At 37.4% G+C, this 20,929-nt stretch overlaps 1 protein-coding gene across 2 annotated transcripts in view; it reads right to left on the bottom strand.

Annotated features, from left to right (window-relative positions):
- Positions 1-4,958: 4,958 nt before the first annotated feature.
- PIP4K2A (phosphatidylinositol-5-phosphate 4-kinase type 2 alpha) overlaps positions 4,959-20,929 on the bottom strand; it is a 113,400-nt gene continuing 97,429 nt past the window's right edge. For both annotated transcript variants that reach the window (XM_030481086.1, XM_030481090.1), the window contains 4 exons: positions 13,606-13,719; positions 10,114-10,357; positions 9,043-9,146; positions 4,959-7,283 (listed from right to left, as the gene is read on the bottom strand). In XM_030481086.1, the coding sequence (XP_030336946.1) occupies positions 7,203-7,283; positions 9,043-9,146; positions 10,114-10,357; positions 13,606-13,719 (543 nt within the window). In that variant the 3' untranslated portion in view covers positions 4,959-7,202. The remainder of the gene's footprint in view (positions 7,284-9,042; positions 9,147-10,113; positions 10,358-13,605; positions 13,720-20,929) is intronic.

The following is a 20,929-nucleotide window of genomic DNA, read 5'->3' as shown; positions in this document are numbered from 1 at the left end:
ATATTTGATGCCTTTCCTTCTGCATCATAATCTTTATGGTCTGAGATTTTTCTCTGCTCTTTAAGAGAAATTCATATGGGACTGTCCTCCTTGACCCTGGAGCAACTGCAGTTAATGCCAAACACAGGAACATGCAGCAGACACTCCTTGCTCGGGGAACTTGCAGAGTATGTTCTCAACAGCTTCTCTCAGTATTTTGTTTCACATTCTCAGCTTTATTCCTCTTCCTTGCTGCTTCAGAAAAGGTTGGTTTTGGTCTATGCCCTCCTCCTACCCTAAACCCTTGTTACTGAAGTTCGTGGTGTATTTCTTTTTCTCCCTAGAAGTAAATGAATCGCTTCTCTTATGAGATTAGCCCTCCTTGATTAAGGCCTCTATCAAGGAAGATTGGTGCTCAACACTGGTCATCCTGGGAAGGTGAGGACTTGGGAGCACAGTGGCGGGCCACTGCTCAGTGGCTTATTACAATGTCAGAGTTTGTGGAGGGCTTGTACAGGCAGTCCGCCGTGTAACAATGTTGGAGCAGTCTCCTGCCTGCCTCGTGTTTGTCCCCAGCTGCCAAGTTTTGAGTGGATCAGGCAGCGTCTGTGTGTCTGTCCTACTCAATCTTCCCTTGTGTCTTTTTCCCCCCCCTCCTCTCTATAAATTGAGACACCGGAGAACTAAACTGGGTGGCAAAAAGGACAGTTACACGTCTACGTGTCAATGAAGGGGACAGGAAAGCAGGGATACAAATGCTGACAACATATACTGACACACATATACTCAGTTTTTCCCCTTCCAACGTTTCCAGTGTCATCTCACTCTCCTGCACCCTGGGGTGAATGAGCAGCCCAGCACAGAGATGCTGCAGCTCGTGGCATGTGAAACAATACTTGAAAACTGCTCAGGAGCACTTTGCAATGTAATCAGATCAAACACATCATTTTCCTTTCCACACAGAGCTTTGCTATGACTAAAGCAGCAGAGCAGTATTAACTGTTAGTATGCTCGTCATCACGCTTAACTAAAAGCGGATGCTTTTCATTGTACCCTGTACAGAGATGATCATAACTGCACGGTACAATTTGATATTTTAGCAGCCTCCCACCCCAAACATGAAGTCTTTGGCGCAGGCAGTGTACAAAAAAACTTCCCTAAGACTGACTACTGAACTAAGTGGAAATACTTAGGAGTAAAGCCCTTCAAGGCAGAAAGGATTTTAGTTTTGTTATGCAATTGCACCCTTTGAAGGAAGATTGGGCCCTCACCCAGACTGTAAAGTTCAATTCGGCATTATGTGCCAGGTTAAAGTAGGCACTAATTAATCAGACCTATGTGGGAAGAAAGGATTCTTACACATCACTTGAATCCAAGCTGTTGGGATAAGCAGGCACATCTCAGGAACATGGGACTTCCCCTTAACCAGAACCAAACATGACCCTATTATCCTCGGGTGGTGGATGGCAAACTAGAATTGAAGTCAGCCCAGTAACTGCAGCTACTAGCCCTTGTTATCTGCCTTGTTATGCCAAATATGCTGTAGATGTTAGAGTGACTAAAATATTCTTTTAACAAAATATTTTTATGCATCCACTTTAAAATACCCAAAATGGAAAAGAAAGAAGTGCTCTGGCTTTGGGCTTCCTATGCAGAGGCAGAGTGAAAGAGCAGATATGGAGAAAGGTAATGAGTTGAATCACTTACCAGGCTTGTATGCAAGTGCCAAACCTCGCCAAAAGACAGGTTTCTCACAAATGCCATTTATTCCAATAGGATACACATTGCTAAATAAAGTGAGTCACTATGAATGAATCAGATCAAGTGGGAACAAAGTAGGAGCTCTTTATAAACTCAGAGCATATTGGGCAATAACTAAAATGCCTGCTAATATTCAGAGCACTAGGTAAGAATGAATTTATGCCAGCTCGCAATTAAGTATTTTTTGTATGTTAATATTTATGACCAAATAATTATTTTATGTCATATCACTGACAGAGATGAGACTAGCAGCTGTGAAAAGGGAGTATCATTAGGAAAGCTAAGATCATGATACTGTTTTCTTTGGGAAAAGAGAAAAGCAGTTAGTATTTAATTGTAGTTATAGCAACAACTACAGCTAAGCAGTAGCTGTATGCTCATTTTGAAACTGCATTCTGTTCAAGCAGCAATTATTACATTTGTTTTATTAGATGGTAAATGGATAGCTAGAAAATTCTCAAAATAGAAATCTGTAAATCCATTTATAAAATGTAACTGACAATCATGAAGCACCATTCTACAAATGATTTTAAAAAATTAGGCGTGACAAAACCAGGAATAGGTCATTCTGTCTGGCTTAAACCATTCTGAGTATTTTGTTAAAAAAGGGCATATTAAATTGAATATGTGCCAAAGCTAATATTTACATTGTTCAGCATACAGAGGCAGGATCACATTGACAGCAACTGAAAGAGAATAAACTGTTCTCAGGGTCCACTGGATATATAACAAATATTAATGGGCTTAAATTGTAGTAATAAAGTCAGGTAAGGTGTTAGAAAAATTCTTTCTAACGATATAGCTATGGGAGGCATGGGAAAGGGTAGTACAGGGAAGTCATGGAACTACCCTCCCTAGAAAAGATTGGCCAAAATTGGGTTAATGTTTATCTACAGTTGAACTGCTCTAGGACAGACTATAACTACCTCTTCAAGTCCTTTCCAGCCCTGTTTTCTAACAATTTTAATAAGGCTATTATTAATGATTTTAATCTCACACAAATTGCCTTTGCCACTTGATGCTGCTCTCAAGCTCTTCCTCAATCACTTGTTCACGCACATTCCCTTGTTGTAGCATGAAAGTAGATCTCTGGTCAGTCCCACGCAGGAGTAAAGCAGCATCACTGTCCAAATTAGACTGAAGACAGCACACTGCTCTGCCTGTGCAGCCTCTGCCCTTCACTAACACATTGCATTGTAAAGGACATGCTTATTTCCAGAAACAATACCTGCTATAGAGAAATCAGCACAAAAAGGAGGAGATGAAACATATTTCTCCTTTAACTGGTCTCTATTTTTATTTTCTTTTCCCCTTTAAATATATGAGATTTTGAAAGAAATCAAGTGGACAGCACATATGAAGCAGACAGTGGATAAAGGTGGGGTATGAGACCATCAGAAGTCAATGATCCCATTCGATGCAAGGACTTGCTAACTAGTATTACATTGGAAAAGAAGAGGTAAGTACAAGGGAGGGAGCTGGAAATTCAGATGATACATTGAGGTTATGTAGTTGACACAGAAAAATATTGTTTCCAAGAATTTTTAATTCAAACATTTCTTTTGTTTCAGTCCTTGCAGTAACAAACCAGCTGGATCTCCTACCTTGAATATCATCACTGCCTTCAGGCTTTCTTCAGGTGAGAGGGAGAGAAAACATCTTAGCAGAAAAGATATTCTTCTATGCATTGTCATATATACACTTCTACTAAAGAAAAGGTCCTTCTGTTGCCTGCTTGTCAAACACAGTGTGCCCTGCAGCAACCTCCACAAAGAGAAATGGCAATCAGCCTTATTGATGTAGAAGCAGCAGGAGGGAAACATCACCAGCTACACAGCTCAGGGATGCACCTGTGCTGAGAAACTGTATAAGATGTTCACAGGTAGAAGCAGGGCCCAGTAAATCTTAGCTATGTAGCTGTATGAAGACAACTCAGAGTGTCAGCTACAGAATAGTGTTGCAGGGGACTGCAGGAGTAACTCCACTAAAGCACTGCTTCAAAAGACAGGGCTGGCTTAAAACTTAAATGTAGTATACTTCCTGGAAAGTGAAATCTGAGCATGTCCAGAAGTCCTAAGAAAAAAGGGAGGAAAGCCTGACACTTCAGCTGTTGAACCTGTAGGAGCAGGAGAACTAGAGCAGGTTTTTAAATATGGCACACTGTACTGGTTTTGTATATAACAAGCTTACATTTTATGTTGTGAAGTTGGGAGTGCTGAGAAATTACTTACCAACAACCTATGTGCATCTGTATTATAAAAGCAGCGCAAGGCTCCAGCAGCCTGTTTTGAGGGCATGGTAGATGGTTTGAGTGGCATGCACAGAGAACCAGCCAGGGAGCTTGCTATCCACCATGGCTTATATGTCCAACTAACTTGAGCAGCATTCCCTGAGCACCACGTTCATACTAAACCCTAAGCAGCTGGAGCAGCTGTGTGAAGGGCAGGCTTAGATTAATACTAGAGACATCACTAAGTGAGTAATTAAGAAGCTGGATCTCTTCCCTCCCTACCACTTCACCTACTTTTTAATAGAACAGCTCCTCAACTGTCCTCCCTGTGGGGAATGTCTACTTTATCATTAATTCTGTCGTGTATTTTACAGGTAAAAATACTGCTGAAAATATTGCCTTGCTACATCTGTGCGACAAATTGAAAGGAACTGAACAGTGACAAATGTATTAAGAAAATTAAGAGTGAGTCAGAATAAAGACAAAAAGACACTTTTCTGCTACTGGCCCATGATGTGAGGCACAGGCTGTATCATGTCCTGAAAGCCCGGATAATCAAAGCCTTGAAATTCTAGGACAGGAAGTTCTCCCCTCCTCCCCATGAATTATTTAGGCTTATTCCCAAATACTTTCTAAATAACTGGTTTAGCATAATATCTTACACACTTTAGCAACGTTCTGCCAGTCCTTCCATCAGTTAACTACTGTGGACGATCCTCCTGTTTTTGTAGTAATGTTAGGATTTAGTCCATAGAATTGTAAATTACAAACCTCAGTATTTGCTCTGAAAGCACAGCCTAAACCCCAAGCCCCAAAGGCTAAATGTTTCAAGCCAATTAAAGCATGGAACAAGCAGGGTAAAATCTAATAAAAAAGTCTTAAGTTTCTTCTTATTTCTTCCTTTGCGATATAGGCTACACGTTCATCTTTGCACCCAAAATTCATCTGTAAGTGATCAAACCCACAGTTGAAAGACAAGAACAAAGGGTTTACCTAGTGAGTCATCAAAGTGCTTTATTTTATAAAGCCTTGCTCATGTTTGGAGTGTAATCTAAGCACTAACATACACAATAATGAGTCTTCCTTGCCCTGTCCAAATAAACAGTTTACCAACAAGAATGAGTGACAGAACTGCTACACAGACAAAAAGAATGCTTTGCTGTAAATGTCTAAAATTGTCTAAAAATGTACACTGGTTGGCCGCAATTAAATATGTACTCCAAGTATGTGTACCTCATTTTTACTTCAGGGTCTCCCTCTGGCCTCATACTTCATGAAGCCACAGCATGCTTCAAAAAACAAAACTTGGGTGAGAATGTAGACAGCTGGGGTATAGAGGGGGAGGACAAAAAAATATCAAGCCACAGTACCAACTTATTTAAATACATACAATACAAAAGTATACACATACATTACAGTGCTGCGGACATCGCTAAGTCAAACGTAACAAAAAATCCTGTAGGAAAGGTTGGGGAAAGGAGAAAAAAATTAGTACACAGCAACAGGGATAGCATTGCCTTTGGCCGCTGAAGAGAGTGTAATGGGTTGCTATTGTATAGGCTCCTCTGAAGTAAACCACTACATACGTTATGCACAGTTGCAGGCTTAACAGCACTGACATTAGTTATGGAGAAGGCATGCTGGCACTCCTGATCTGAGTTATAAACCATGATGGGGAGGGTTTGACTTCTCTTACGTTGCCTACAAAATCTAACAATTTCAATCAAGAAATTTTAAAGGCACAGCTTTAGCACAGTGTAGAAGTAGATAAACTTTGAAGCATATGTAAAGTTGTCTCTTTCAAGCATGGAGTCTTTCAGGGAAAAATACAAGAAGAAAAGAAATACAATGTTGTTTAAAAATTTTAAACAAGTTAAACATGATCAGCACAATTTTAGGCAATGTACTATGCAATCAAACTTGTGTAAATGGTAGGACAGGTCATTTTGATGCTAAAAGACGACCTTGGGAAAAATCCCTCTGAAATATCCTTCCTCATTTTATTGTAAAAGAGTCTATCACGGAGGTGAGACATTCACTTTAGTACACTACTGCACATTACACCTTGGAAGATGACAAACATTACTTCATTTGTACTGCAAAATAACTTTACATGTAAACTCAAAAGTCATATATTGTACACGGCTCTGAAATTCAGAAGTATCCCTGCTTTCCTAATAATGTAAACAGTAAAATTCAGGGTTCATTTTTCGAGGGATAATCTATAATAAAATACCGCTGTTTCAACAGTACAACATAAGCATTTAAACTTCAAATTCCCAGTAAATTACAAAGGAATGGAATTTCTATTGATGTGCACATCTTTCAGGATTGGTGAAAGATGAAGCTACTATTGCCCAAAACTATGCGCTTCTTCAGATAAACTTTTTCCCCATTTATAACATTATCAGTTCCTATATTGCAAGAATATAAAACAAATGAAAACTTCAGGTAACAAAGTGAAATAAGCAAAGTTTCCCCTTAACAAAAGTTTACTGTAGCAAAAATGTACACATAGCATGAATTACGTTAGCTCTTTGTAAGATGAGAGACACCAGCCCTCAGATGTCCAAGAGGCTGAACTTCCTGACGCAATGTGCTGCAAAGAAGATAAAACCACGAGAGAAAGGAAAAAACCAGGAAAAAAACCAACTGCTAGGAACCAAATGGGAAAAGCCTCTGGCACCAAGGGCTGTTGCAGCTGCTTTTTTAAGGAGTGCCAGTGTGCAGGGTGTAAGTGTAACATTCGCAGTAAGGTTTTCATTATTATCATCGTTATCATAATGAAGAATACTGTCGTGTATCTCTTTAGTTCAAAAATAAACTGATCCACAGTTTACAATTTGATAGCAATATTGTAGATTTAACATGCATTTACTCTTCCCCACCCCCACCCCACACCTCTTTGCTCATTTATTCCATTTCAGCTGGTAGCATCAGAGTATTACTGTCACAGTGCACTCCGAGTAAGCTGTTCTATTTAATTTATTTTAATTTTTTTTTCTTTTTTTGCACACACACAAGAGTCAGAAATAGCTAGAACTATGCTGGGAATATCAGGCAGCTGTTAAAGCAAGTACTCCACCCCACTTCAGTCATCTTTGCCAGCAGATGTAAACAAAGGGGTTGCTTTCTGCAAGATGAGCGCTTCTCTGAGTTCCTTTTCTTCCCTACACTTGTAGCCAATGCTGCTGTCCCCAGGTCTCATGTCTGTCCTATGTAACATGATAGGTTACGTCAAGATGTTGGCAATAAAGTCCAAGAAGCGCTTTGAATACTGTTCAGGATTAACTGTTGAAATTTCCGCACCAGCCTATACAGGGAATTGGGAGGGGAGAGGAAAGAAGGAAGAACCAGTGTTTTATTTCATGCTTTGTTATCGACAGCATTACTTATTCAATGGATTTCACATGCAGTCTTAGAACCAGATACTGGAAACTGAAAAAAATGGTAATGGCCCTCAAGCAGAATCTTACTGATGCCTTTTTAGACTTCACATGAGTACAGTGTACTCACCGCCATAAATGTAGGACACTCATCTTCCATTTCTGAAATGCATTCTCTTCACTTCCATTGTACTTCAGTCTCCTCTGTAATTTCTACTGCATTCTTAACCATGCTACCCACTGATTCATTAACAGATTCTGGTCTGTGCTTTCATATAGAGAAGACTGAATTATTATACTCGGATCTGGTGTGTCAACATATGTGTAATGTATATGTCTATGTGAATACTAAATAACCTGGTTTGAAATATATGGCAACAATTAATAACATTTTCTCAACACATATGCATTTAAATCTGGAGTCACTAAATAAACTGTACAACTGCTATTTCAATGAACTCATGATTTCATTCATATTTTTATGCAAGTTTTTCAGATCCTTAGCCACATTTTAATTTATATTTTTCCTGTTTTACAAAAGGAGAAAATTGCATGCATGCAATTAATGAACAAACTTCAGTGTCAGACACCTTAGGATGGAGACAGTGAAATAAACAAAACGGTTGTATGAAACTAACGTTCTGTAACAAGTTCTAATCACAGTCAGCTTTAATAATCATAATGGTTATTCACAACATATTTCTAGCCAGCACTGTGAGTTTTTAAAGTCTGCCACATTCAAAGTTCATTAATAATTGCCAGATAATGGCTGTGTATGGTCTGCATCAACTTTCAGCTGCTCTGAGAGCAGAGAGAGTAATGAGCGCCTTGTTTTAGAGACAAAAAGTACTTTCTATCAGTCTGTGCAGGGTTTACTGCTGAGCATTCTGCATTGCGCTCTCCTGTAAACTAAAAATCCCTGAGCCGTTTGCTTAACAGACCCCCCCCCCGGTGCCTTGATCCTTTAGATAGACAAAGAAGGGATTTTAGCATCATGAACGACTATGCTCTTTTTTAAAAGTTTACGAAATTTGAGCCTTAAATCACCACAGGAGTGATAATGGTAGATAAAAATCATAGTTCTCAAAGACTAGGCTACTTCACCATGGTTCTTTGGTGCTACGCAGCATTGTCAGTCGAAATAAAGAAATTCATGGCAGTCAAACAGAAGCCTTCACTGAATGGTCTCCAAGTATTTAATGCTTAATTTTGCAAATTGTACTTTTTTTAAGAAGTCTTGTAAAGTGAGCCACATTATATGCTGAAGAACTAACTTTCAACAGGCTGTTCCAAATAATGAAACTATCACTAGGGCTCTGCATCTGACATAAGATTCACAACAGCTTTCACAGGGGTGTATACAAATAAAAGTGTCTGGTGAACAGCTTTGTTTGCAAGAATAAGGGGTATCTCGCAAATTTAGGAAAAAGTCCTAAAAAGGCATCTCACTAGAGTTCTGTATGGGTAAGAAAGCTATGTATACAGCCGAAAAGGGAGTTCCACTCTCAGTATGTAATGTATAGCAGTTACTCTGTACTTTTGTATTACATATTTAACTAGAAGAAAATTGAAAAAACCTATTTCCCTTTAAACTAGATTTCCTGAACTGTGCTATATCAGTGCACTAACCAGCAAAAATGCATAAGTATAAATGGAATCAGAGGAAAAAACCACCCAGATACTTACCCCATGCTTTACCGTTTTTGCAGCATGGGCAGCTTTCTTTTTTGCATCATAATGAGTAAGAATGTCAATAATGGCCATAAAGTATACTTCCTTCCTAGGTGCATCTGCAAATAGCAAATACATGGCAGTAAGAATGACTTTTGAGACGTTAATCATGAGTCCTTCTAACGAAGGCAACTAGAAGGCTCAATCAGCAGCTAAAACAGGTTAATGTCAGTCAGAATCACAGATCTGTAAAGACCACAGGCTAAAGCTGTCCTTACTTGACTTTAACTGCACTCACAATGCAAAACTCCCCAAATGAGTGTAAAATAGAACACCAGCTGACAGTAATAGGAATTATTGTTCACTTAATGTGGATTTCATCTTCCTTTGTGGATAAACCATGAAGTTTTATATGAAAAGTAATGCTTTTGTGTCAACAAACATGATCATATATTTTTTATGAATAAAAACATATATTTATCTACGTAAATGCTAATGGGGGGGGGAGGAAGAGAACTTTCCTATCTTGAACAGCCACAAGTAGTTATACTTAATTTTACACACTAACACCAAATCTACTTTCAGGCTTCTTATGATGAGTTTTTTAGCTGGAACATATAAATTTGGCATGAGAACAGAAAATTTCAAAAAGCAACCAAAAAAAGTAAAATATAACTTGGAATGCTGCTTTTCTAATTCTTTCTAGACTGTTTTTAACACTGTTATCTGCTAGGAAAAGAACAGTTATGGATAGTAGATTTCCTTGAAGCGATGAAAAAAACCCATGAATTAACTGAGAAATGCTGTATGTGAATAGCTAAGCCAGTATACAATTTGATAGTGTAGTAGGTGAATTATTTGACTGCATCCCCACACATCACAGTATTTAAGAAATATATTCATAACAATGCTGAGCATCACAGGTATCTTCTGCTTTCTGCTGCCCCAAAGAGCAACACATTTCCTCTTCTGTAGAGTGAATTTGTATTTTGCAGTTTAACTTTGCCTTTACGTGGTCATGAAGACCTTAGGATTCTGGTGCAAGAATCAAAACATCTTAACATAAAAATACTTTTTACTGCTTACTTTCATGGGATTTTATTCCATAAACATCAATAGCTGGATCAAACTCTCCTGGAGCCAAGGGCAATGAGCTGTTCAGCGTGTTTCCTGGACTGTCTGGAGGGGTTCCAATGGGGTGGGTCCCATCGCTTTCACCTTCCTCTTCTCCATCATTCTCTTCACACTCTACTTCTTCCTGTTCAGCTCTTTCAACATCATGAATTCCAACCAGCAAGCTGTAGTCCATGAGTTTTAACTGAGCAAGGAACTAGAAAGTGATAATAAACAATTTATCAATATCACTGGAAAATATAAGCTCCACTTCTGAACAGGAGAAGTTACACAAAGATGTCATGAGTTCAGAAAAACCAGGCACTTTTAAGGAAGATTAAAAGGGAGGATTAAGTGATAAAGCTATAAGAGAGATACTTGAATTTATTAAGATACAGTAACAGCACACAGGTCACTTGCGACTTATATTCTAAAACCCCACTCCCTCAAAATCTTCAGGGAAAAATAACTTTTCCTGTAGCGAGGACCAGGCGAACCGATGACTGTCATACCTGTCTCATGTTTACCTTAGGGCTATCCTGTCACCACACAACTTCCAGATCAGCCTCTGTGCCATCAGGTGTGCGGCGTGCTACAAGCTGGTGCTAAATATGCCCCCTCACTTCCTTTTAAGCCTTATTAAAGAATTGTGAAAGAGTGTTTAAATATTCTTGCAGTAGAAAGTAGTGAAGTTTTACACCATGAAGATGTGAAATGATGCTATATTGTCTTCACTTACAATTTAAGGCTCACAATTTAAATCATGTAAGCAAAACATTAATATGAATGAAAGGGTGGTTTTGAATCAAGATTAAGGATAGGAGTTCTTAGAAAACTGAAAGATGAATACACTTTATGTATAGAGAAAAGTGTTACTTTAGTTGATGGGAACAAGATAAGGCAGAAAGCTAAGAAAGAAGGATGGAAATAAGGAAGGTATAAAAGCATGAAGACAGGTAAACTGTTCAAGGGGGTGAGAGGTAGGAAGGGCAAAGCTGTGCTGCAGCCTAAAAGCAATACGGCTAGTTTAAACTTGTGGAGCCCTTACTTATGGTATACAGAAAAAGAGGCTGAAAATACAAACTGTTTCAGTTTTGAGAAACTCTAAATGGATATAAAAAGAAAGTTAGAGCAGACCAGAGAAAGGATTTAAGCTAGACTTTGGAATAGTGGTGGTGATGAAAGAGATCATCATAAAATACTAAGAAATGAAAAACCAGAGTTTGCCAAAATCCTGATTCTGAGAAAAGGAATCAGAGATAACAAAGTGACTATAAAGTTCAGTGCAAGAAGAAATACTGTGAGATTGAGAAGAGGTTTTAAGAAGAAAGAAGAAATTGGTTTCTAATAATTTCAATATAATAAATCAGAAGACTCTTCACAAGACTAGAAGAGATCCAAGTTTGAAGAGATGATGTATAATGATACACAAGAAGAACAGATGACAAAGGCGACGGAGTGGAAGGACTCCAGGCATATCATTAGGTACTTGATAAACACTGAGAGAGACAGGAGAAAAATCTACCCATAATCATACAAAAAAAAGCACTGAAGAGAACAGACTCTTGGGAAAAAGAGTGAACTGCAAATTAAAACAGAATGGCTCTTGGGAAAAAAGTGTGCTGCTGTTGACAGAAAAAAAGACTTAGATCAGCACAAAGAAAAGATCATTTGATTAAAAATGGAAAAAGTACACTTAATATGCTTTTTCTCAGGACATTTTCAGTGGAATCAGGAGGCAGGAAAATTGACGTGGACACCAAAACAACAGTAATAGATATTTGTTTGTTTGAACACAAGGAAGGAGAAGTAAGACTCAATTATGAGAGAAATACAGAAACAAACTTCATGACAAACAAGAATGCATATAAAGTCATATAATTTAGAATACTACTGCATAATATGTTTAACCATAAATACTGTGTGGTAAGATAATCACATGCTAAGTGTTGTGCATTTCATTGTAGTGCATTTCGTTGTAGTGAAATGTGTTTAAACATTGGGTACAAAGTGTATACTATCAGTCATCTAACAAGGGCAGAAGCAGCAATAAAAGAAACACAAGGTTAAAGAACAGCTTGCCATTGTTAAAATCAGGTGCCAGATCCCTTCACAATAGTGGTTTACATGGATATTTAACAATGCTCTATATAAATTTCAAGCCCATAAAAAAATAGCCTCTCAAGACGTGATCTGGAATCTGACATTATATTCACAACCCAGTAAATGATAAAGACTAGACACACTTTCTGGGGTAATATCTTCCACATGCCTCGCACATACTTAGAATATTGTCTGCAACCTGCTTACCATAAAAGCATTATTCAGCAACAGGAGTACATATTAAAAGAGCACAAAACTTAAATCCAAATGAACTTGCCTCTAGAGCTGTGACATCAGTAGAGCACTTTTCCAGCACAGTATTTTAAATATAAAATAAACACACACTAATATTTCACAAATATTTATGTTTTAATAATTTTCATCACCATACATTTCTCATTGTTACTATCATGGGAAATTACTTTCTTAAAAGCAAATTATTGGTTAGAGTTACAGTACTTTTTTTGTGCAACTAATGAGATGTAGATCTGAAGAACCACGCAAGTAAATTCACAGAACCATTTTGATATTGATAGCTGAAAAGGCTCATCAAATCACAGACACATTTTGCTATCAGGTCTCTTCCAAAACACCCCAGATTTTAGGCTTTGGGTATAAGGGCTGCAAAATATTTTGTTCAGTGACAGTATTTTCAATGATGGAAACTTCAGTCAAGCTGTGTGAACTAGTTAGCCCTATATTTATTTTCATTTGCTAAATAAGTTATAAGAACTAAATAAGTTATAAGAAAATATTACATTAAATTCACATATTAAAACTTTTTTATTAAGTATTGACTATATTCAGCCAATTACAAATTTATATTTATGAAAGACTATATTAAAATAATGATTCCAACTGCTATACACAAATTACTGACGCACTCTGCTCTTACAATACGAAGGATGATTTAAAACTGGATTAGTAATATGAAACAAATAGAATATGTATGGCTGTGAGTGGGGATGCTACATCTTCTGTCATGGACTACAGTCCGTATACGGCCTCAGTTCTGGAGCACCTCCACCTGTAAAACACAACTAACAATACTCACCTCTTTCTTGGGGGCATTTGGCAGTACTAGGCTTGTAAAGAACCTAAGTACTAAGTAGCACCATCATTTTAACATCACATCATCAAGGCAGGAACAATGGCAACCAGCTATGGCAGCAAGCCATTTACCACATCAGCAAAAGCAGTGATCAACTCCTGAAAGTTTAAATTGTGTTTCATTTAAACCAGTCAGTGCTTAAAGTCTTATAAACAAGAGTTTTCATTAATGAAATACAGGGATGATTTCCTGGGATATCTGTAATCTGCCACACATTTTAATTATGTATAACTGAATAGGCAGATTCTTACCTCAACATCCTTTTTGAGTTTCTCAAGGAACATCTTTTTGTTATTCTCATCAATATGAATCTTCTGGCCATCGTTGATAAAATCATTGTCTTTGAATGTCGGCAGCTCTTTGGCCTAAAATAAACCAAAACTCCTGTGAGAGCAGGATCACAAAGAGGAGCGCAGTAAAGCTGCTGGCCCCGTGTGGCACCTCTGGAGCTCTCCTGAGCTGGACAGGGTACTGCCAAGCCACCTCTCTGGGGAAAGCAGAGGCACTTCCATTACACACAGCTCCCCGTGCTGCAACCACAGAGCCCTTTTCTTAGTTTATTCCTCCTGTAAATGGCCTAGAAGGTAGTCGTTTACTGGACATGCAGCAAATGTAGCCAAGACAAAATCTCCAACTCAATACTTGATTTGCATCAAACCTTGATTTGCACTGAGCTTCTTCCAAGATGTCATTTGTCAAAGTGACTGGCAATAAGTGAAGTTGAAACACAGTCTATACCTCATAGTAAAGCATCAGATCTTATACATGAAGTCAGACTGGATTACATTTTACATAGCTGCTGTGAATGTTTAAAAGTGCCTAATACCAAATAATTATTTGAAAGCATTGAGTGAACATGATTTATGAAATGCTGCTTGGAAGGGGCAAATGCAAGAGAAAACCACTGCCTTTTAAATACGTAATTAAATATTCTTGATGTTGGAGCATTAGTTGATTAGCTTCATCTTTAACTCTCCCATGAAGTGATTTGCAACAGCATTAAGGAAAGCCAGATAGAGTAACCACAGGATTCAGTACCAAGACCTCTCAAACAGGCTCTGTTTTCAAAGGGCAATGACTGGAAGTTTACTTAAAAAACCCCAGCAAGCCAACAAACAAAAGAGCAGTTCCTTCAGGGTATTTGGTCAAGTAAACTAGAAGTAATAGTAGCTTCTGCAACCAGAGCCTTTAAAAAATTGGCCCATTAAGAGCAATGAACAGCCTCTCTCCCTGCCCCCTGCCTTTAATCAATAGTAGGGAAGAACAGCTTTTCTTTACAAAGAAAGCATTGCAGAACAACCAACTGCTGCAACCCTCAATGACCATGAGCTAATGTATTTTGAACAAAATAATTTGCTCTTAATCTGAAAGTCTTTATGGTAGGAATAAAAAGCAGCTAACATCAGCCTACTGGAATGTCCCCTGTCAGTTTAACTAGTCAGAAATTGCTTACAACCATAGTGGAGATGGTATTTTTCATGAAGCCTATTTTCTTCCTATGACACAGTAAGGAAACTAATCTCAGAGGTTCTTTGCTCTGCTCCAAAATGTACATATTGGAAAACACAGCATTACAATGTGAGCATCATAGCAGACCCTGATATGCCCTCATAGCTCTTCACAGTGGCCAAAAGTTCTTTTTACTGTCAGGCTGTGCACAGAATTGGCTGGAATACTCAGTTTCCTAACTAAATTTATTTTTTGGACCTGGAATTTGTGAATTGTTCAAGATCCCAAAATACTGCTTTTGTTTAGAAAACCCACCCTTCTCTTCCAATAACTGCTGCTCAAAACCAGTTTAACAATTAGTAACATTTTAGTAGTTATGAATCCATGTTAAATCCATTGCATCCTGACACCAACGAACTCTGGGGAAAAAAAAAACCAACCAAGGTCCTAGTCTGGCTGCTCTGAATTATTACTGTGTTGCATCTAGAAAATTCTGATATATTAAAATATCCTCTAATAAAGATCCTGTATTTTAACTTAAAACAAACAAACAAAAAACCAACAAACAAGTAGCTGAGATGGATCTATAACCATTCACCCATCCCAGATTCCTTTCACACAGGATTCATCCTGCAGTGCTCTGCTGCTTTGCTTAAAGACGACGCTAGAAACTTCTTGAAGCTGACAATGAACTGTTTACTACAATGCAACAGCACAGCATGCATCGATTTTCTTTCTGGCCTACTCAGTAAGAGGTTTAGGATGAAAATGAGTATGGGAAACATCAGATAAGCATTCCAAACTAACAGCTGTAGAGATTATACTACAGAATTGAGCGAACTGTCCCAAAGACAAGGGCTAATTCTGCAGAGGCGGGACTGTGGACCCAGGGATGTTGCCAACACCAGAGGATGGAATCCAGTGCGTGGGATGCTTAAGAATAGAGAGGAGATTTGGATGAATTAATTTAAGATGAAACAATTATGAAAAGAATGCAGGAAACCAAGCTCCCTTAATTTCTAGCCCAAAGTCACAACAAACCCCAAAACCTCAGATTATCTTTCCACCTAGTATAATCTGAGTTATTTATTAAACTAGGCAGAGGTTTTTTAACAAATCCACAGTTTTTTTAACAAATGCATTAACATTAGAAAAAACCCATATTAATGCTGTTTAAAGCTGGAGGGCAAGTAAAGAGGAAGGATGTGCTTGTGGTTAAGATGCTCAGATGCAGGTTCATCTCTAGGCTCTGCCACAGACTTCCTGCACAGCACGACATCAGCCAGTCAGACCTGGTGGGTGGTGGGAGAGGGAAGCACGCTTCTCCACTGAAAACAGTCCTAGCTTTAGCAAAAATAAACGTAAATGACAAGCAATGTCCTTTTTTTGGACGATGCTAGAGCTAGTAAGCCAGTTGTGCAGGTGCCATACTCCACTTTAACCTTGTTTCTAATCTCTTTTGAATAGCAGTGAGCTAGCAAAGCTGACACAGCCACATTTCTTGTCTGCCATTCACAAGACCCAAGGGGTACTCCTAAGGACACTGAGGGCAGTGAATAGGCTCTCCCCAAAAGCCAGACTCTTTACTGCCTCATATGCAGGCTCCTCCAGTCCTCAATAATGCCTCTGAGGATTTTTATCTGAGCTCATTTTTCTTCACCCAAATGCCCATAGCTGTGAAGACTTGGTAAGTGTAGAACTCCATAAATTAAAAGCCAGAACCAAGGAGGCATGGGAAGAAAAAGGAAAAAGTAAAAGGAGTGGGTCGCAAATAAGAAAATGAAGCTAGAAAGCTATGTGCCAGTGGCTGCCCTTACCACATTACTTGCATGATGCCTTCCAGCCTATTCTCTTCCCTTTTTCTAGGTATTATCTGATAAAGCTTTTTTTTTTTTTATGTGCTAGGCAATATCATTCTCCCTATTAATTTATAGCTGTAGAATATTAGAAGCCCCAGGAGACTGTTGCAGTCCAAAATATTACTAACAACAGCCAGCACTAGTAGCAATTCTAGTAGTACTTTAACAGAAATTCATGTCTTAAAATTGATTTGTGAATTTAGGAATTAAAAACTATGAAATATGCAGCTAGGAGGGGCTCTTGTAGTTGTTTAAAATTAATAATATATATGTTCATGTTGAAAAATCCTAATATGCACATTTTCTTCTTATGCACTGAAATAAATAAATACAAATAAAACCACATTGTGGCAGTTTAAAACACTACCTGAATGAAAAAATTGAGACTTTGCTTTAATGAAATAATTGATGTGGTTAATTTTTAATGGAGTCTCAAATATTTCCAATGAAGCAAAATCCTTGTTGGAAAAAGATTCTCTTAGAATGTAATTCATTATAATGAACATATTACTATCATTAAAGAACTAAATATTTTAAGAGCTGCGCAGGAGATGAACATCTAACTACTTCCACTGAATTAATAATAGATTTTCTTTCTGAACCATCTCCATCGTTTTTAATCCCCTACTTAAAGATGCAAGAAAGGCACAATAGATTTTACAAATATGAAGTATTTATTTATTAAAAAAGCATGTCATTATTGCACACTGCAGGTTTGCGTTCCAAAGTTTGCCACAGTCATAAGGAATTCTGATGGCAGGAAGATTTCACTACCTTTGAAAAAGGTGAAAAGCAATAAAGATTTCTTTGACTAAGATGATAGAATGTGTAAACCCTGATTCAAAACCTAAAAGTATGATTAAACAGCTCACTGACATTGTTTCTCTTGGGGGAAAAAAAAATTCTTGAAGGGCAAGAACCAGGTGAAGTTTTATTTCTATATGAACAGCAAAATAGTTTTTGCAGATTTCTTAGCACACCTCAATTCAGCACCCAAACCTAATGTGTTGAATGAATATTAGCTTTCTTTTTTCCCCAAAGGGATTTTTTGTGCATCATAATCAAAAATAATGATCATGGCCAACATTAATGTTGACATTCTGGAAGAAGCTTGTTAAACCAGCTGTAGGACAGTTAAATTTTAAAATAAGTCTTGGATCGAAAAAGGAAAAGACTAATTGTCTTCACAACCTGGCAGCAATTTCTCACCTAACAAAGGCAAAGATCAGGTTGTAGGAGAAATGTTGCATAGCAGTCTTATTGTTTGTTTGGAACTAGGCACAAGTCACATTATTCACACACCTAATCATGGCAAAATTTGGCTTACAGCTTATAACTTTGGAGAACAGTATAAAACATCTGCCAAGAGCGAAGTTCCACACCCCAGGCTTCTTTTCACAGTAAATGGCTCACATAATTAAAAGAAAAAAAAAAAAAAGGTGTAAGTTAGATCAACTTTAGGCTGACTGGGCTCACGGGCATAAATAGAAGGCACCATTTTTTTTGGGGGGGGGGGGGGGGAAGGCATATAATGCTAAATATAGTTTACAGTATTTTGGCACAGGTGGTTTTGAACTGAATCAAAAGCCTGCAGTGACTAGATCCACAAGATGGAAGAATAACTAGGGCTTTCTTAAAAGGCTTAAGATTGCAGCTTCTTACCCCCAGCAGTTAGGGGAGCCAAATCCAAACTTTTGTTGTACAGTTTGCCTTGTCCTAGACAGGGGTTTCTAACCAAGCAAGGGCCTGCAGCTTCACTTGGCATCACAAGACTGTAAATGGCAGTGGAAATAGAGCTGTAACCCCAAAATGGGGTTTGAGGGAACACTGGAATGGTTTTAGCCAGTATAACAGCCATTTTTGTAGGACAAAAAAAGTTGTGCAGGACCTTGCAGACGGATTAGGAATTCAAGCATGTACCAAAATAGTAACCATACATCTTTTCAATGCTCAGGGTAATGCATCCAGAGTTATCCGTAGGGTTAATGTCTTCCTGCTGCAAAATGAGCATGCATCATATAAAATTGAAGACTAAGTTCCTCTCTTCTTTTTAAAAAAATGCTTTTTAACATATGGAAAACAGACTTCTAAATAAACAAACAAAACCCCCAAAACCAAACCAAATTAAAAAAAACAAAAAAACAAAAAAACAACAACAAAAAAAAAAAAACCCACAAAACCCCCCAAAGGCGAACTAGTGATTTGTTTTGAAAAATAATGGGGTTGATGTCATGCGAGGGCTGAAACAGGAATCTTAACTCTGAATGTCTGTTCCTATCTTTGTAATGTGCTGTAGAGCAATGTTTTGAAAGTTACAATCTCTGTGTATGCATCCTTGAGATTCATTTCACAAAGAAATCTAAGACATGCTTCACATGTCTGCCGTGTGAGATCAGCATGTGAAGTTGATTGAAATTACTAAAAGCAAAGAAAATGCTGCTTTGAAATTAGCAATATGAAAATAGCAGGAAAAAATAGCTCAGATTTTGGGATGATCTGCTACTTTGAATGAAGTTTTAACTATTGACATCAAACGAAAAAAAACTAGTTAAAGACTGAGTAATCTTGTTGTTATGCTCCTATACTAAAATCTTTCTTTCTTTAATCATAATTATCCTCTCAGAAATCAGTTAATTTCTATCTGTTGCAATATGTAAAACAAAAAGGTAAGAAGTGATTACCTCTAGCAGCATCTTCAGATCTAATTCCCAGAGTTACGTATTTTGCATACAATTTAACTAAGCGTAACATAGCTGTCAACTATGTCAATCTTTCCAAAAAGGAACTTGAATAGAAAATTCTTTGTTCAAATGCATTTACTGTAATTTTTCTGTATTTATGCTTATTTAGGAAACAACGAATACCTCAGAGGGGGCAATGCAATCAGTTTTAGATTAATTTAAAAACATGTAATAATCTCTGAAATTCCTCAAAGATGAAATATGGTGGGCTTTAGTTCAGTTGGGTTTCAGTTTTCTTCTTCAAATTTCCTTCCAAATTGCTCACTCACAAGCAACATGCTTAAGGTCTTTATAAGTACAAGTAGACTCAGCTGTAACTGCTAATTTGATGTCGTCCTGCAAAGTATAGCGTAATTGTGAGCAGCCAGACCACCAGGGGAGTTCTGCATTATCCTGCTTTCACTTAAGAGGGCAAAATTGTCCAAGGAATGAATAGAAAATGCCCACTATTAAAATAATAAAAATAAAAAACTAAAGAGAACTAAAGAAAAAAAAAAGGAGCAGCTGTCAGAATTTGACAACTGTTGAAACATACTGTTCTTTCAAAATTCAAGACATCTGTAAGTGCATGTTTTGATACTTGTTGCCAAGAAAGTGATGCCTTTATTATTAAAAATATCACCTATAATGCAAATAAGAGGAGTTGTGTGTTAAGGTGAAATCTAAGGGATGGAGATTGTATCCACACTGATTATCACGAAATATTGAAATGAGTTTCTCATCAATATGTTAGGATATTAAACAGCTGAAGGCAGTCAAACAGGAGATAAACTGAAAACAGGACAGAAAAGTAACATTCTTCAAGTCATTCCAGCCAGTTTTTCTTCCTAAAAATTGATCTTTAAAAAAAAAATATTTGAATACTAACACCTATTTTACACGCAAAACTAAAGTAGAAAAATATTTTTCTGGATTTCTTATTTTATAATCTATTAAATCTTTCTGCATAATTGCCTCTTCTTCATTAACTGACTAAATGACAAAAGAGTCGTTTGACAGGAAAAAGATTCAATAATGTCATAATTTTAGCCAAGCTTGCCATTTCAAAGTAATTTATCTAAAATCTGCAGTCTGCACTAGAATGTGACTGAAAGACTTGCTCTTCTGTTTTCTGGCTTCTGCAGCTTTAAAAGAAGCTTACATATTACGCTTGCTATTCTGAAAACCATTTGATTACTTGAACATTAGCATTTGAAATTAAATATGAATTACTTAAAAGCCTATTAAAAATTACAGAATTACCAGACATTTTAGCTGTACATTTTAGCACCAAAAGCTTCCTGTCTTTCATTACTTTTCTTTTTTTCAGATACGAATAGCAGTGGATACATTTACTTAAGTAATTAAATAATGCTATTAATTGAAATTCTATTATTATTAATGTCATTTCAGGGTGGTATTAATAAATTGAGGATTTAACTTGCCTCTGGCTAAAAATTAGCTAATAAGTTACTACACCAGCTAGTATTTGAGGTTGTCTGGTTTTGTTTAAGCATTCAGAGCAATTTCTTTTAACATAGGAGATG

Source organism: Strigops habroptila, chromosome 1, assembly GCF_004027225.2.
Source record: "Strigops habroptila isolate Jane chromosome 1, bStrHab1.2.pri, whole genome shotgun sequence".
NCBI lineage: Eukaryota > Metazoa > Chordata > Aves > Psittaciformes > Psittacidae > Strigops > Strigops habroptila.
The sequence above is the reverse complement of the archived record's forward strand: the minus strand, read 5'-3'. Positions and strand labels throughout refer to the sequence as shown.